The sequence below is a fragment of the Eutrigla gurnardus genome (genome assembly GCF_963514095.1).
Source record: "Eutrigla gurnardus genome assembly, chromosome: 10".
Lineage (NCBI taxonomy): Eukaryota > Metazoa > Chordata > Actinopteri > Perciformes > Triglidae > Eutrigla > Eutrigla gurnardus.
In genome coordinates, this window is record NC_139924.1 from 4544575 (window position 1) to 4563580 (window position 19006).

Genomic DNA, 19006 nt, shown 5'->3' on the forward strand with positions numbered 1-19006 from the left:
TGGTTTGTAAATGTGGACTGAACTAATCACCCAGCAGGGTGTGCTCTTTTGTAGGATGTAGATTTGTGGTGCAAATATGTAGTGTTTAAAAAAACAGGCACATAGAAAAATGATCATTTATCCTTTTAATGTTACCTTTTTGATTTATATTTTAAAACTTCAGAATGATTTTACTTTTTTCAGTTTATTAAAGTCAACAAAAAAGTACAAATGCCACGTAAAACACTCTGTAAGGTACATCATCAAGGAAGAATGTGAACTGAAAAAGCACAAACAGTTTGATATATTTTTTGAAGTTAAACAATCCAGGAACGGACGCGTTGCCTTCTTCATTGCTGTATAAACAGTGGAGGGGTGATACTAACATGAGGACAGTATATACATTCATCTTACAGTTGTATATCTCTTGGAGACATTTCTTTCGACAATGCTATTCTACACGTGAGTTAACAGGTTACGACACCAAGGTCGTGCAGTGTGTATGGCATCATCGACTGCATTACAACCATTCAAAAACAAGTTTTGGCAGCAGACTTCATAATGGGAAATTAACAGTTAAAAAAATAAGGCGACAATAATGCATTTCACTCAAAGGCTTGTTACATTTTGAGTTACAGTTCAGTAAGTTGTCAATTTCAGTACATTTATATCTGTGTCGTATTCTTTACACGAAGGTTGGAGTCAATGCAAGAAAAGTCAAACAAGGAAATAGTCAACGTGTAAAAAAAGTCCCCAATTATTACTTCAATTATTACCTTCTTACAAGCTTCAATTAACAGTCAGTTACTTTATTAATAGATGACATGTGACAAACCTTGTGAATTAATAATTAGCAGTTAAGATTCACAATGAAATGTTACAACATTATCACCAAAAGTTTTGAAAAATTGAAACCTATGCAGCATTATCCAACAGTTATTACATTATCAGTAATCACATGAATTCTGATAAGATTTGGGATCAAACTAAATAAAACAAAAATGAACTTTTATCAACAATCAAACCCCAAACAAGGCTTTATCAACACCAAGCTAACAGCAACCATTTTAAGTGAACAACATTATAACAACTTATAGAATTGGGCAACTCGAGACGAAACACTTCATTCATCCTTAGATCAAGAATGTCCACACTCAGTAAGCGTGACATCACCGTTGTAATTTGTTCCATTGCTGTACAATATGAATGGTGTTATTTGAACAAGCATAATGCATATTATGATTTGTGTTGTTCATGTATAAAGGGAATAAATTCATATTTGCACCAGTGACGTGTTTGATCAAGAAAAAAACCCTTTTCAGTGCAGTCACTCCAGAGATGTCTGTTTACAATTGAATGATGTGGAAACAGTTCAGAATCTAAAACTATAGACATTAGTGGTCACACAGACATGGAGCGAACAACATCACCTTTGAAATAATGTGGAAGTAAAACTCCATGCTAGCGTGTATCCTTTAAATGTTTTATCATTGGCTAGACAAAGAAACGGTTGGTAACGTTACGCAACACGTTTCTCAATCTCTCACACACACACACACACACACACACACACACACACACACACACACACACACACACACACACACACACACACACACACACACACACACACACACACACACACACACACACACACACAAAGCTAAATCTGTTTATTTGCATAACAGTGACCCAGCTTGCATTATGGCGTCTGCATGATATGGCTAAGCCTAAATGAAAGACGGATTCTTACAAGTGTCAAATTCCCACAGTAAAAGTAAAGGGAGGGTTGATGCACTAAATCGTTAGCCTACGTAAATGTGATAGAAATTGTTCTCGCTCAAACGTTGGGGGCTCAGTTTCTAAATCTTTCATCTTCAGCTTATGTTATTCTTACTTCTATTCAAACATAATATAGATATTGTGTGTCGTAGACGGGTGGCCTACTGCTCACTGGCCTTGCCTTTAAACTTGACCACCATGACAGTGATGTTGTCAGGGCAACCACGATAGTAGGACTGGAGGACGATGCTCTTGGCGCCGAAATGAGGCTCGCCCAGTCGCTCCCTGATGAAGCGGACCGCCTCCTCGTTGCTGAAGGTGTCCCACAGGCCGTCGGACGCCAGGATCATGAACTCCGGCTGCAGCTTGTTCAGGTCAAACGACATGATGTCAGGATCAGCAGTGACCACGTTGAGGTTCTTCAGCGGGTAGTCGCCCAGAGACCGGGACATGGCCAAGATGCCCTGGACACGCCACGAGCCGTTGAAGCTGATGAAGCCACCTGAGGACGACGGCAGAAGGGAAACGGTTGGAAAGGGACATCACATAGAGCGGGAAGTGAAATACAAGCAGGAGGGAGGATGTGTTAAAAGAATGTGAGGAAGTAAGGAGGACGGAGGAAAACAAAGGTGAGAGGGAAAAGTAGAGAAACAGATGTTTTCCAAGTCTATTCATTTCTATCAACTATGAGACCGCCATGTTCACATCCAAGTGCAAGTCATAATATGGATTAGTGCTATTGGCATGTTTTCACTCAGGGCTCATGGAACGCAATTGTTTATGCTGGACACGCTTCGGTTCATGTCACATCCTGCAAGTACAGCTGTGTGTCCTCTAGGGCTTCAACAGATCTGCATGCAGGGAATTGTACTGGGAATGATAAGATGAAGACTTCCATACTAGGTCAGGGTGCCTCCCTAGTTTCCACTGAGGAAGGCCGTAGACAGCATTGTAACTTTACTGAGGTTAAGAGTTCAGGCTATAAAAATGTGTAACTTTCTATTTCTATTATTAGTTAGCCAAAATTCCAAAATTCCCAGAAAAGGTAGAGGACTTGAGCTCTGTGTCGTCGGCTGCTGAAGCATCTACTGCCTCTTTACTTAATTACTTACACAAGTGTTGGAGATGTTATGGACAAATAGCAATTAAAAACGAGAGGGATACATTGAGCTATGAGGGCAGCGGTTGAGCTAATAATGCAGTAAAAACTCTGCCCTCACATTATCATTAATAGTATTTAATGGTCCATAACCAGTAGTTTATGTTTTAAATTGGTTTCATTATTCAGTTTTCATTCCTATACAGTCAGTACTAAGTTTATTGAAAATGCACTGTTTTAGTTTGAGGACTTCAGGCATCAAACTAAATAGGAACAACAACATGATTTTGAGTGTTTACAAGCATGTGTCACAGAGAGAGACAAACGTCACTGTAACAGGATAGTGATTCTGCATGAGAGAGCATTTATTAGCATATTAGTGATTCCTGTATATTGGATATGATTAAAACATTAGATGCCTTCTCAATTAAGTAAAAAGAGTAGGAATCATCTGTACTATCATAACTGCAACTATGCTACATGAATAAGTGATCAGCCACATAATGCAAATAAACGTGTTTTTTTAGTACCCAATCAGACCATTAGATGGAGATGTTGGGCTATTCTGACAGTGAGCAGACTGACTGACTAAGCTGGGAACCTGCCATCAGACTCTCTTCATCACGTAGAGTATGCAGATAGGGTAGCAGGGGGTTTATGCCTTCAAATACACCTTAAATGCTGTGCACTGTGTGGCTTCATTTGATAACATGCTGCTTTAGAAGCAGATTGTGTTATCAGTCACTAGGGTTTGATGTCAGCCTGAGCACAGACACACAGGATCTGGTGGGAAAAAAGGGATAATGGTGCTTAGCTTTGATCATAAGAATTTCTTCTTGCTTCTTTCTTGTTGCTTTCATGACAACAATCTGAATCTGATGTTCCCTCAAGTTTGAACTAAAGCCTCGTTCTGCTGCTCAGAAAGTCTATTGGTCTGGACTGCAGCTGATTTTCTCACCAGCCTTCTTGATCCTCTTTCGTTCTTTGAGTTGGTACGGTTTGTGGTCGTGCGACAGAGGAACGGCGTTGCCGTCCTTATCGCAAAGAACTCCACGCGAGTCTCCAACGTTGGCCACCGTCAACTCCTTATCAGACAGCAGGGCCACCAGACACGTAGTACCTGGAACAGATGGTGGTTATTACAATTCATCCTGAGGGGAACATGAAAGTCCAAAGCAAATTTCACGGCGGTCCAGCCAATATTTATCAAGACATTTCAATCAAAACATCAAATGTCAACCTCACAGTGGTGCTAGAGGAAAGGTCGGGGGATCACAAAGCCATTAGGGTTCATCCTCTGGGGTCCATGAAATGAAATTTTAGCCACGATGGCGAAAATAATCCAGTATTGACACAAAACTGTCCTGCTGAAAGTTGTGTGAACACATTTACATCAACACACGTTATGCATCGTCATATTACCCAACCCTAAATATAGCAGCCTTTAATTAAAATGGCCTCCCTCCCTCCTGCACTGCAGTGAAGACATGAATCATGTGCAAACATTTCAAAACTCTTTGAAGTAACTTTTCTTCTTTGTCCCACTCTCTGAAACGCTTTTAGTTCTTCCTCTCTTTGTTTAGCTTCCCAGCCAGGCAGAATGGAGTCTGGACTCAGAATCTGAGGCCCATTGTGTGAGATCCAAAATCCTGTAGAGAAAGAACAGATCTGCCTGTTTGGCCATCTGCTCACACAGAGCAAAGACAAAACTAGAGAGAGAGAGAGGGGGGGGGCAGGAGAACGTTGGGGTTCCTACTGGTCTGGACCACCCGGACAGAGAGAGAGAGGTCCAGGACCTTAATTCACAGTAAATGGGGATGGAGATGGGAGAGAGGGAACAGTCAGCAGTGGATGCACATGAAGTGAAGAGTAAGAGTTAAGGAGGGGTAGAGAGTGAGGAGAGACGGGGAGATATCTGAGGAAGGAGAGAGAAAAGAGATTACCTCTCAGCACGACAATGATTTTCTTCTGCGATTTACAGCTTTGGGTGAGAAAAAGGTGCTAAACAGGGAAGAAAAGAGAGGAAGGGACAGAAAAGAACTGAGAAAGAACACAAGCTGGAGGCGACGCCAAGATGAATGAAGTGAATGTTGTTGCCACTTTATTGTAAATGACTTAGTAAACCTTTTACTTTAGTTTTTGAAAATTCCATTTCTATTAGTTACATCATCGTATGCATCCCTAATCCTGCCGCTATATAGCTCAGCGGCACTTCCCCACGCTGTCCAGCTAATTATTGTTATCTTGTTCCCATGGCGATACAGATAATGAACTAAGGTGCCTCGCTAGCACGCCCTTCTCCAATTAGCCCAGCCATGCCAAGCACGCGTTCAGCATCCCCGATGAGAACGGCAGCGTAGCCGGCATGCACCCCGTGCTCATGCTAATTATTGGCTTGTCTTGGCCAGACACACCTTCAACACTCAAATAAGATTAACATCTCAGCCGTAGTCCAATTGGTATTATTGCACGGATTCTCTCCTTCAGACTTAGAAAAGACTAGCACCACAACACCTCCCATGGATTTATCTTCCTAACCGAGCTGCTTGGCATTTAGGTGAAAAATGAGAGGGCAGGCCTGCCCCCCTCCCCTCCCCCACTCACCCCGCTCATTGTCTCAAAGCCTTTCTAGAATAAAAAACACACTACCTGCCCATGTTTCCACCTACAACAGGATTTCCCCCCCTAAGAGCTGACGGTATGTCTTACCTGCCCTCCCTGGACTCGCACTGTTAACATTTATAGTAATGCTATTTTTTGCTTTTTCCACTGCATAAAGCATTGAGCGTTGAATTTGCATACTATATGTCAGTATTAAACATCAGACAATCTCTGCTTTCTATTATGCATCATTTTTATTCCTTTCTTTTCTTTCTATCCTAAATAACTATCTGCCTTGGGGCCAGCCTCAGCCTTTTTGAAGCCTTCAGAGAGATTTTTCTTTGGGACATTTCAACTAAGTATTTCTCCAGAGTGGTTCGTGTTCCCTTTTTAATTTCTTATGATACAAAAAAGATAGTAGATTATTATTCCTCAGAAACTGTACTGGTATTCAGTTCATATCTGAGTAAAGCATGTGATCTGATAGGCTGATAGATCCAAGTATTTCCTCTAATTATTAAAGGTGGTTAGGGCAACCTTGTGGGTAAGTAATTAATTTAAAGCTGTTATCGGCCAATTTAGCATTGAACTCCTATAACACTCGGACTCCTGATGGACAGGTTTTAAATAAACTCACTTCTTTCTAACTGCACACGCCCAGACTCTTTTAGTATTCATCTCCAGCCGACGCTGACTGTCCTTTACATCTTTATTCACATATTCAGTAGTCCCCAAGGCCAGGAAGTCAGTAGAGTTCCACTTTAAAATAATCAATCTCTTTCCTGTTCACAAAACCAACCGGGTGCAGAAAAATTAAAATGTCCGTGCCTGGAGTCAGTACGCACTTAGACATCTTTAAACACAAATCCTTTTTTTTCCTGCGAAGGTCAGACAGTCAGAGCACAACATCAAACTTGTGAAGGCTTGAAACTTCCTTGAGATGATAGATAATTCATCACAGTGGAAACGCTCGCCATCTAATGGTTCTGCATGCTGTGAGTAAGAACGGCTTTAAAAAGAGGCTCCTTAGTGAATTTCGGAGACTCCGGCATGAGAAATGTAAGAGTCAGCTGCCAAAAACCACCGCAATGATGAGCTGTGTAGTTACATAACTGGAACTGTCATATCTCAGATGCCAAAGCCTGTCAAACCTGTTTGGTGTTTTTCAAATGTTCAATCAACATTATTTTCATGACCCCGGGCAACACTTCCTAATGCACTTTTGTCTCAACGGCACATAAATAAACGTTTAAAATGGGCTGTTCCTTAAATAAATATAATGTGTCTTCATTTGAACTTAACCTGATTCCTGGAAGCATTTCGTCTCTGCTGTCCATCTGTAGGTCCACAGTTTGTTGCCAAAGGCTGTAGGCCTACTACTTGGGCACTTACGCTGCAAAGCAGGACCCAAAATACAGCCAAGGTACTTGGAGCACTTTCAATGAATGGTATCCAGCAGGAAACCTTTGGTTGAAAAAACACCAACAGTTGATTTGTCTCTACTTCAGTGAGACGACAAAGACTCAGAATATTGTGTTTTGTCATATTATAGTCAAAATGATGACATGAATCACAAGTCCTCAACAGTCCCCCAGCTCCACTAGAACTAGTAGGTCACATTCTGATCAGCCGCAGCCTCAATGTAGTGAAGGCAAATCAAAAGTATCTATTCAGAGCAAATCCATATGGCGTTTAACAATTAAAGTAAAAAACCTTTATTCTAACATTCACGGTGCACATAACTGGGGCTGTAAGATCAGCATAGGCGTCATTGTTGGCATTTGGTGCCAACACTGTCTGAATGGCTTTGCTCTTGAGTCGACAAACAAAGTAAACTAAAAGGAGGAAACACTGAATAGTTTGAACAAACTGCTGCAAACGTACTTGGTTTGGGCAAACATTTAGTTAAAGGGGAACGGAATGTAGAGTGTTCTTATTTCAAGTTTTAAGACGCTTCACAGAGGAAAAACAACAGCCCAAACTAAGATTAACATCACTGGAGCCACAGCAGAAAAATAAAATGACTCAGAGCAACAACAAAACAACTTTAACTAAAAATAATCACAAAAGGAAAACAAAGCAAAGCAAAACACTAAAAAGCTTGATGAAGAACTCTAACTACCAAAGAGGCTTATATTCATTACAGCGGTATACTGTTTAAGATACACTCTCTTGCAATACAATACTATTCGTGTGTTACCATACTAATACTTTACTGAAGCAGACATATTTCCTTCCATCCTACAGATTTCTAAATGTTCTGCTTTCTTGGAGTTCAGCCTTTTGCCAGTTTGACACTGAAATGATGCCGTATGTAAACGTTGCTTGCTGTTTGTGTGAAGAGGGCTCATTTCAGAGGTATATTTTTCTCTTGCAGATTGATGAAAATATCCTAAAAAATGTCCTGATCTTAACCATTCCAATCGCTCTAGATTGCTGCTTGTACCAGTAACCACTGAGTACTGGGCTAAGGCCCGACTGCACACCGTTGCGTCCTCGGTGCTAACGTGCTGAGGGACACGCCACACAGGTAAATAAAGGTTTGTACTAACAGAATACCACATCACATTAAAGACACCATAATAGACTGGAGGCTCCTGGCCTTTCCATCAAAGTCCCATCTTCCTTATCTTCCTTTCAAGCGCTTTTGTTGGCTGATAAACAACAGAGGGCTGAATGAACAGGCTGATAAATCTGATACGCAGTTGTCCTGGGGACTGGGAGCTCAATCGAGAGTGTGTTTCTCTATTTTCCCCTCTCCCTTCCTCCCCTGCCAGCTTCATTTAGGCCCTGATTGCGACAGAAAGCAGGGAGCTTTGCACCCTAAATGATGTGATTGTTGAATCAGATACGGGGACAAGAATGCACAACAATTACCTGATGAGCAGATCCCCCCCCTGAGACGCTATGAAAGATGGGGCAAACGCTGCAGCAAATTCAATCCCCGACTGTCGGAGGCTTGGATTAAACGACGTGGGAGCATTTCCATTGTCAGGGAGCTTGACTGTAAATGTATCTATAAGCTCAGTGTCGGTCCTTGATAGGAATATATGGAGATAAGAAAAAAGCTATGGACGGGTCTGTGGAGCCTGGGTGGGACAGGCGAGGTAGGACAGAAGGAGGCAGACACAGATCAGATGTTGAGAGCAGGTGTCTACAAAACCTATTATACATCTATTTGACCGTGGTCATGATCTTACAAACAAGGCTGTAATGGAATCTACAACAAATCACTTAATGGATGAATATCATACGTCTCTACTGTGTGATTCTGTTCTTGGACTTTGTTCCATCTTCGTCCTGTCTGCCAAAGGTTTGTTTCGGTTCATTCAGAATCCATGTTGTCGTTCTCCTCACCATTTCAAAGCCCCGCTCTCTGTTTGTCCCTTTCCTGTCTGTCTTTCTGTATTGTCCTCCCTTGTCCCTCGTCCCTTTCTACTGTATAGCTCTTACCAGCAAAATGTCCTCCTTCCTTCTGACCTCTGACCTCTCTCTCCCTCCCTCTCCCTCTCTCTCCAGAGATAATTACTACACGCCTTGTGAAGATCAGCTTGTATTTAAACAGCTGAATAAGCATGGCCCGGGGCTGCTGACAGTCACTATTTAACAACAGTCTAGTGAAACATTGGAGCAGAACATAATTGTTTTGGGTGCAGCTTAATAGAGCACATTTAAAAACATTGCTCTGGACTTACTTGAGTCCCCATTAATGAGCATCACTTGTGGTTGAAATCCATCTTTATGTGGACTCTGCCCTCTATAGTGGCCACACTTCCAATGTGATAAACACCATGCACTCATTTAGATCACTTTCACTGAAAGAACCCGTGTAGAAAACACATTTTTCATCATAGTTATGTGCACATGTTTTTACAGTTTGGGGTCATTGTGGTGTATGACAAACACACACCTGCTTCGTTGTAGGTGGCAGAGAGCTTGTCCAGCATTTCTCTGTCTAAAGTCCGGATCTGCTGCTCCAGGATGGAAGGATAGGAAAGGCCACCCCGCTCCTTCTTCTCATCTTTCTCCTTGTCTTTTTCTCGGTCTCGCTCTCTCTCCCGTTCGTAGGTGAGTAGCTGCTGGCGGAGCGCCTCAGGCAGGTGGGCCTTGGCGAAGTCAGCAGCAGCCTGATAATGGAGATCAGAGGGAGGCAGACGAAGAGTTAGTGGGCTGCAGATGGAAAACTTTTTGGTCAAAAATTCACAATAAATGGATGCGACAGGTGACAGAAAACAAAAATGCCAAACATTTAGGATTCTCAAATATGAGAATTTGCTGCCTTTGTCTCTTTTGTGTCTTGTATTTCTTTGGCTATTGGAGTGTTGTTTTTTACATGTTAGACAGAGACTGAACAATAAATCATAAATAATAATAATAAAATAATAAATCATTAGGTTAAGCATCAATAAAAACAATAGTTAGTCGCAGCCCTAATGCTGATGTCACCATTGAAACGGATGGATGGAGAGGCTGGAATCAGTGAATGAACATCATCAAGGCCTGCAGATTTGATGCCATCAGGTTGAACAGGAGAGATGCATTAGAACATTATCGATACAGAATATTCATACTGAAATGTCGTGCTATTGATTCACAAAAAGCCTGTTCTACATATCTCCATTAAATACACTGAGTGCATTTGGCAGGTGGTATACACATCAGGCTACAGTGGCAGTAACCTGATTGTCCTTCCTGCCTGGGCGAAGCAGATGAATCCCAGATAAACGGAGATAAAAGGAGGAAAAAGTGCATCGTCAATCAAACGCACACAAGCTCACGCTCACACCCCGCCGTGGGATCGAGCTGAGCCAGAGAAACTGTATCTTCACCTCTATCCATTTTACTCTTCGTATAACACCAGCTCAACCTCTCCCACACCCCGCCCCACCGCCCTTTCAGAGCGAATAATGCCTCCCTCCCCGGCTCGGTGCCAAACAGGGAAGACAAGCCAGTCCAAGGTCACAAAGTTCAGCAAGTTCCAAGTACGAACGTTAGATAATGTTGTGCCACTGATCTGCAGCATTTATATAGCCGGGCTCATATTTCATACCTGGTTTGTAGAAAGTCTACTCCTGCAGTAATTAAAATCAGTGGATTAAGAAAGGAGAATAAGCCAGTCAAGACTGCAGGAGAGAAAAATGTTTGCAATTTCCTGCCTCTTAATACGTCTCAAGTGCTCACACACTGTCCCCATTTAGCTATCTCTCCTATCTATACCTTCCTCTCGTTCTCTCTCTCCGTCTATATCTCATTCTGCTCTGGGAAATTACTTTTAAGAACTCAGATAACCTCGACTCCGCTGCTTCTTCTTTACACATGAAACCAACTCATCTACTCCCCTCTTATTTCTTTTCACTGTTATTGATTCTCCATCACACGTCCCCTATCTTATCCAATGAAACCCAAACCCTTCCAATTTTCCATTTCCCCAAGTCCCTGCTCTCCGTTTCCACGGAGATATTCAGTCCAAAATCACCATGGATCTTTCTGACACACTCCTTTCTCATCTGAAGACAATCGCAGGTGACATACCTTCATCCTACGGTCACCGTGCAGAAAGCGTCCGTCATTAGTCATAAACTAAGTTCAAAGGTCATAACTAGAACAAGAAGACTTGTCTGCTGGGGTGATTGCTGTGCCAATTACCAAGCCGTTTAATTGTCTGCCTGTCAGTCTTTCACAAAGCACTGGGGTCACCAAGCCTTTTCCCGACTGCATTCCTGCAGACCATTTGACTGCAATCAGTCTTTGTGAGCGCATGTGTGTCACAGCTTGGGAACAGCAGAGACAGCCTTGACAGAATGGGAAGTGAAGGCTACGCCACGATTATCTGACAATCTCACTTTTCTGGCTAACCGGATTGACACATCAAACACCTGACTGCAGCCTCTGCAGCAGCTTATAAGACGATGACAGGAAGGAAGGGTAGAAGAGGGAGGTAAGCGGGGACGCATGGGGATGAAGACTGTGGGATAGAGGGATGAAGACAGGATGGCAAGGATCAAGGCGAGTAATACAGGAGGGAACAAAAATGGGGGATGAGATTAGGGGTTGAAGGAATGCAGGAAGAGCCGACTGGAGGACGAGGGAGCAGATCCAGAATAAATGGGGCTGAGTTTGATGGGAGAGCTAGCCGACGGAGACAGAACTTAAAGCAGCAGAGGTCAAGAACTCAAATTCTTAACTTTCCGATTCACAGCAGTGGAGAAAGTAAAAACGTGAAAGTGGAGTGAAAGAAGAAAAAGAAGAAGAAGTTATATTTACATTCAGTGTTGGTCACCAAAACACACATAGTGTGGAAAACATTTGCAAAGTCGATTTTATTTATGAGTCTAAATTACTCATTATTTTGTCTTCTTTCCTGCCTTTGTTGGTGCATCATGACCACCGATCAGTGAAACCAACATCAGGACGTGAACTGCGCCGCCCTTTGCTTGAATGTGCATCCCACACAGTGTACATGGCACTAGCGTATAATAATTTGAGAGATGGATTTACTTCATGCTCCATAATATTTGCCAGATATGGGGGTAGATTTCTCTGCTGTTGTTTGGTGCTTTAAAGCTTTTGCACTTCAAATATCTTCCTGCTGCAGTTGAAAACACAGCTAAAGAGGGAGAATGAATCAAATAAGTAAAGTCAGTTGATAGTTTACTTTGAGATTTAAAGGAGAAATCCGGTCATTTTTGACCCCATGTCCGTTGTCCTCAGGGTCATCCCGACTTATTAGAAGCAAAAAACCCGACAAAAATGGACGTTGCTTAGCCCGAGATCTGTACCTGCCTGGCAGCCTTCCAGACTCGCTACAATGCTAACCCATTGGGGCACCGTTGTATCTGCTTTCCTGGGCCACAGAAAACAATTCCAAGACCTATGCAACACAGGTTGTGTCCGTACGAGACACCACGGCGCTCGTTTAGCACAAATAGTGTGGCAAAACGACATAAATATGTGTGTTTTAGCATGAAGTTACTCACCTCAAATCACCCCGTAGAGTAGACATTAGCAGTAGACAGCCGGGCGCCTGTCGTCCCTCCCAGTCACCGCAGAAACGAAAACGTTTTTCACGTAGTTTTGATTTTGTATCCATAAAGAAACGACCGAGCAGTGCAGTCGTCATGTCCGTAATAAATCCATGAAGCTGTTACGTCCATATGTATGACTGTTACAACATAGCAACATAGCTTCAGCTAGTAACGTGCCGGGCGCTCGTCCGTCCCAGTCACCGCAGAAACGAAGACGTTTTCCTTGTAGTTTTGATTTTGTATCCATAAAGAAACGACCGAGCAGTGCAGTCGTCCTGTTCGTAATAAACCCATGAAGCTGTTATGTCCATATGTATGACTATGTTACAACATAGCAACGACTGCTTACAGCTAAACAGTAGCTGGGAGCCAAAACAATGCAAGTCTCGCGCAAGTTCCCGTCTGCCGTCCTCACTCTGGAGCTGTTTTCAAGCCAGTACAGTGAAACATCTTGAACAGTCGCGCGAGGGTCACTTTGTTCTCACTGTGTTGATGAGAGACTGCAGTCTGCACGCGCGACACGCGACACGCGACTCCCACTCATGCCGTCAACACAACTAGCCTACTGAGACTGCGCGAGATTTGTTGTCGCTGTAGCAGCTTCAACTGTCACAAAGGCTAAGCAATCTTACTATGTAGGCTAGCGCCAGTTACACTGTCATATGGACATGACGGCACTACTCGATGGAAAGAAGTTTGTCACTAGTGGCTTGAAAACAGCTCCAGAGTGAGGACGTCGGGAGACGGGAACTTGCGCGAGTCTTCCATTGTTTTGGCTCCCGGCTACTGTTTAGCTGTAAGCTATCGTTGCTATGTTTCTGCGGTGACTGGGACGGACGAGCGCCCGGCACGTTACTAGCTGAAGCTATGTTGCTATGTTGTAACAGTCATACGGACGTAACAGCTTCATGGATTTATTACGGACAGGACGACTGCACTGCTCAGTCGTTTCTTTATGGATACAAAATCAAAACTACGTGAAAAACGTTTTCGTTTCTGCGGTGACTGGGAGGGATGACAGGCGCTCGGCTATCTACTGCTAATGTCTACTCTACGGGGTGATTTGAGGTGAGTAACTTCATGCTAAAACACACATTTATGTCGTTTTGCCACACTATTTGTGCTAAACGAGCGCCGTGGTGTCTCGTACGGACACAACCCGTGTTGCATAGGTCTTGGAATTGTTTTCTGTGGCCCAGGAAAGCAGATAAAAGTTGCCCCAATGGGTTAGCATTGTAGCGAGTCTGGAAGGCTGCCAGGCAGGTACAGATCTCGGGCTAGGCAACGTCAATTTTTGTCGGGTTTTTTGCTTCTAATAAGTCGGGATGACCCTGAGGACAACGGACATGGGGTCAAAAATGACCGGATTTCTCCTTTAAGAAAATATCACAAGAATAATGTTGAATAATGTCCATGTTTTTGCTTGATAACTGAAACAGTTACTATATTATCAAATTTGTCAAAAATTTGTCAAAACCTTAACAGTCATTGTGTTCACTGCAAACCTTGCAGACACAAAGGCTCGTATGCATACAGTAAATACACAAACCACACACACACACACACACACACACACACACACACACACACACACACACACACACACACACACACACACACACACACACACACACACACACACACACACACACACACACACACACACACACACACACCTTCCTATCTCAACAGGGCCTCCTACACACTTTCACCTTTACTATAATCTACCCAAACACTCCCTCCTGACTGTGAGCCACTCAAGATGGACAGCCCAACAGAAATGGTCAGGCCTTTTAAACACTTCCATCCGTCACATCGCCAGGCTGGCAGAAATGAGGAAAGTCATCAGAGTTTCCCTTCAGAATCACCCTGAGGGAGTTTCATAACCAAAGTAGAAAAATCTCTTTCTGCCGTCCCTCTGACAGATCAAGCAGGCGGATGGAGAGACGAAAAAAGGGAAGAGAGTGGGAGAGACCGAGGAGGAGTGTAAGAACTATTCATTAGCATCACTCAAGCATATCATTAAAGAAAGAGGGGGTGAAAGAGAGACAGTCCTCCCAGTTGAAAGACTGAGATAAGTGGCAGAAAACCATGAAAGCTGTGAAATACAGGGGAAACAATGGACACTAGATAAGAGAGTCTGGAGAAAGAGCATTTCAAAATATTTCACTTTGTTGTTTTGATTTCAAATTCACACATTTTAAATTATAATCACAAGGCTCATCTCCGAGGAGACCACATTTTCAGGTTTCTACTGCCGGCGTCGTATGCAGTGACTAATCCGCTATGAGCTTCATGCTATGAACTGGAAGGATGTGATCTAGAACACATTATATTGATGATTAGACAGAGCAAAGAGAAACACATGCTCACTGCAGAGGTGTAATACGATGAGCAGTGAGCACTAATTTCATTATGTCACACCTGAGCGCTATATGTGTCAATGATGTGCCAAGTTCAGACTGTGAGTGTGCATGCGTCACTGTAACATAAATAGAAACCCTCTCATTGGTGCTTGAGAGTGTGTGGATGTGAATGCAGGCAAACAACACTTGACTTGAAAACACTCGTCATTTGAAAGGTTGAGAAGAGACGTTCATTCTCAAAAGCATTTCACATCAAGGTTCTTCTGTAGCGCAGCTTTTAAAACAGAACAAGTGCATTTATAATTCTGAGATAAGTGAAAGTGTCCGGCTGCTGAGGAAGATCCATTAATATAAACTGTAAGCTACAGAACGCCTATTAAATAGATCTTGTGGTGAGAATGTGCACTATCATGAAAACAACAATTGATTGAAGTAAATTCACAGAATTCACCTTTTTATATACTAACTGTCAAACTAAAGATTGGCTTAACATGTCATTTGTACATACTACCCCCACACTAATATAACATTATAATGAACAACACAACCCATAAAGAATCATTTGACAAAAAACTCAAGGTTGAGATAATAACAGCACAGATTGTCACCTCACTTATTCGGTGCAGACACACTGAAAAACAATTAGTAGATTCCACTTGTCTTTAGAAAATGAATATGACTGGGTATTGTGATCCAATGATTTGCTTCCTGTGCAGTGTGATCATGGAGCCAGATTGGAAGTGCTTGTGTGGCCTTGAGTACACCCCTTTGTGCCAAAGCACACACAGACTTTACCCAAGCATCCCGAAACTATTTCACTCTCCCAGCTTAAATCTCCGCCAAAGCCACAACAAACATCCTGAGCACAGATGGGCTCAGGGACGGAGGGCTGGGGCCGAGTGACGGTGGTACTGTGAAATTCAAATCTCCTCCTCCACACACACACAGAGAAAACCACTCTGAGCAACATTCATATTCAAATACCCGGTCATCTCTCAGAAGGTGACGGCTGACAGTGTAAAGAGGACAAAAATGAATTCTGTTAAGTGAACAAGAATTTCAGACGCAAAAAAAAGAAGAGCTATAAAAGTGGATCCTGGAAAGTTGAATAGAAATCCATTAAAAGTGCCAGGAAATGCTTCATTGCCTTCAGCCTTCAGAGAGAGAGAGAGCCTGACATGACATACTGCCGCTTGGCTAAACAGAGACAGCCCCGGCTCTTTTCTCTCGCCGACAGTGAAAGAACGAGAGGTGTAAGACTGGGACTATAAGAACATCTGGTAGCCATGGTTACAGCTGCCAAATGCTCTGATTGGCTGAACATCTGTCCCACCTCTGCAGACATCTCATTCAAAGTCCCCTAAAACTTGAGTTGACGCACAAAGACCTGCCCCCGAGGACAACAGACCGCAGGTTGTTGGCTCATTCAGTCGCCAATAAAGCAGATTTTACAGCAAAGGTGACCGTCTAGCGACTCCAAATCTGCCACTTTAAACACACACACACACACACACACACACACACACACACACACACACACACACACACACACACACACACACACACACACACACACACACACACACACACACACACACACACACACACACACACACACACAGAGTCAGATCCTGCCCCTCTTTACTCATAAAGTGAAGGGAACTATTAGGGAGTTGATTCACATTCAGGCAGTGAAGAGACTCCGAGCCATCAGTCTACCTCTCCACTCGTAACACACACAACCCGGAGTAAGATCTCCCCGTGTGTCCTTCCTGTGACATTAGAGGAGGTGAAAACTCCTATTAAACCTAAACACTCTATTAGAAAGAGGCTGTGTGACTGATCCAAAGCTTCCTGCAGCCTGAACGCGTATAAGAGCACCCCGGCAGTGTCTACGGCCTGGACACCGGCGCAATAATAGACCGATGTTTATTTTACAGGAAACAGCCTCAGCATTACTTCCAAGGCTGCGTGTTGCCATGATTCATATTACTGCTGGAGCATGCACGGATGCTTGTATTACAGCCTGACCCGAACACATTCATCATGAGGATACCTTCAGTTGTTGTGACCAAGATGTACCGAATGAGAAACTTTGCATATAATTATGTACCAGTCAACTTCAGACATTGGCTGATGAGCTCTTAACTCAAGCTCCCACTTACGCACTCTTTTCAGAGAATTCTACCACATCTCAGGTCCTCATCAGTGGCTGCTTGTTGCCATGGAACCCCAACATATTTCACTCAATTTTTACAATAAAGTGGATGTTTTTCTTTTTTACTTCACATTCATTTTTAAATTAGTTATTTTACTTGCTTACTTGCTACCCATCGTTGTGCCAAGTTAGGCTAAGAACACCAAGAACTAAAGTCTATCCTGGCCACACACACACACACACACACACACACACACACACACACACCACACACACACACACACACACACACACACACACACACACACACACACACACACACACACACACACACACACACACACACACACACACACACACACACACACACACACACACACACACACACACTGAATAAAACAGGTGTATTTGACAAAATGTTGTGCGTACTCTATCTATCTATACAGCACCATTGCATCAGTTTTACTGAGAAGGTCAATAGTCAATAGACTGAAGTCCTGCTAGCTCCTTCAGCATGAAAGCTGCTGCCACTCACACAGAAAATGTGGACATGCTGATATTAATGCTCACAGCATGGCAGTAAATAACATGCAGACTTCCATCCTGACCTCCACTCAAATAGAGCCTCCTCAGCATAAACGCGGCACCCGTGAAATCAATGTACTGCTCATTAATTTCATGGGTAATAATCTACATAGGCGTGAGCAGTGCTGCAGAGGTACACGTCTCATGCTGTGTGCACATACGCCAGTGTTCACATGTTGTGTCACACACAGATGGACAGAAACCGATCCTACATTCGGCCTGGCTGCTCCACGCGTCACATGTCTGTCTCGCAGAGCGGCGAGGTTAAATTAAACAACAATTAAAAAGACTCCACCTGACATAAATCAGCAACAGGGGGGGATGGAAGCAAAAAAATGAAATGGAGGAAGTGAGAAGAAGTGCGCAGCGGTGATAAAAAACATTTTAGATGTGCACTCAAAAAAAAGATGGAGAGAAAAAAGGACGAGAATAGAGAATCGCTCCCTCTTCAGATCGGCTTCCAAATTTCTTGGAGGAGTGGGACTGATTAAAAAAAACACACTTCACTTCCAAGCTTTATTTACATGCCGTTCTTCCCATACAGCTGCTTCCACCAGATAATGTTTTTATTACTTCCATTTGGTGAGAAGTAATACCAAGAGATGTATAGAACTAGAAAGAGCTATGAGTAAGCAGAACAAGCACAGAGGTTTTACAAGTCAGGACAACAACAGAAATTAATATATAGTGTCAATGATAGCCCATTTGTTCAGCTGCTTTTCAAAGGGGTTTTCTGCAGAGCAACACTGCTGCCGTGATTAGGGGCTAGAAAGGCTGGAACATGCTGTTACTGTGAGAAGGTGGCCTTTTCCTCTTCTCAGCTGAGACTGTTTTGGATACTTTCTAATCTTGCACCTCCAGTGAGTCTATTATTACCAACAGCTACCAACAACAGCACCTAAGCCTACGCCTTTACTACAGCTGCAAGAAAACAAATGATAATTCTGAAAAAATATCACACATTCCTACTATATTACAGAGCAAAGACTTCCCACGAGTCTCCTCTTCCAAGTCTACTTTAGGAGACAACAGACTCTAATCATATTGGCTGAAAGGGGGGAGGATGGGGGCTGCAGAAACAAATGGAGCAATGTCACCAAGTTGCAGGGTCAACATTTCCACTGCACAGATGAGCCTTTGTCTTTAGGTAGGCGGAATGTATTATTGATTGTTTAGAGCGAGCCAAGGCATTAGATACCATGAAACATAGCTCAATCTGTCTTACTCGCACAGCAGAATCAGGACGTCGCTCTGATTCTGCTGTGTGACTTCAGTTTATCGATCAGTGGAGGGCTGCCTCGTCGTCAAACCAAAAACTATTCAAAAAAGGTGAGGTGAATGCATTTTTATTTGATGCTTTTCTTTTGTTGGTTAGGCAAAACAAGAAATATGACATCACCTTGGGATTCGG

The 19006-nt window shown here is 43.0% G+C and overlaps 1 protein-coding gene across 1 annotated transcript in view; it reads right to left on the reverse strand.

Moving 5' to 3' along the window:
- Positions 1 to 113: 113 nt before the first annotated feature.
- Positions 114 to 19006, reverse strand: part of ppm1lb (protein phosphatase, Mg2+/Mn2+ dependent, 1Lb) — a 39880-nt gene continuing 20987 nt past the window's right edge. Inside the window, exons 2-4 of the mRNA XM_084018709.1 lie at positions 9372 to 9588; positions 3819 to 3980; positions 114 to 2263 (exon numbers count right to left, since the gene is read on the reverse strand). Coding sequence (XP_083874835.1) covers positions 1923 to 2263; positions 3819 to 3980; positions 9372 to 9588 — 720 coding nt within the window. The 3' untranslated portion in view covers positions 114 to 1922. The remainder of the gene's footprint in view (positions 2264 to 3818; positions 3981 to 9371; positions 9589 to 19006) is intronic.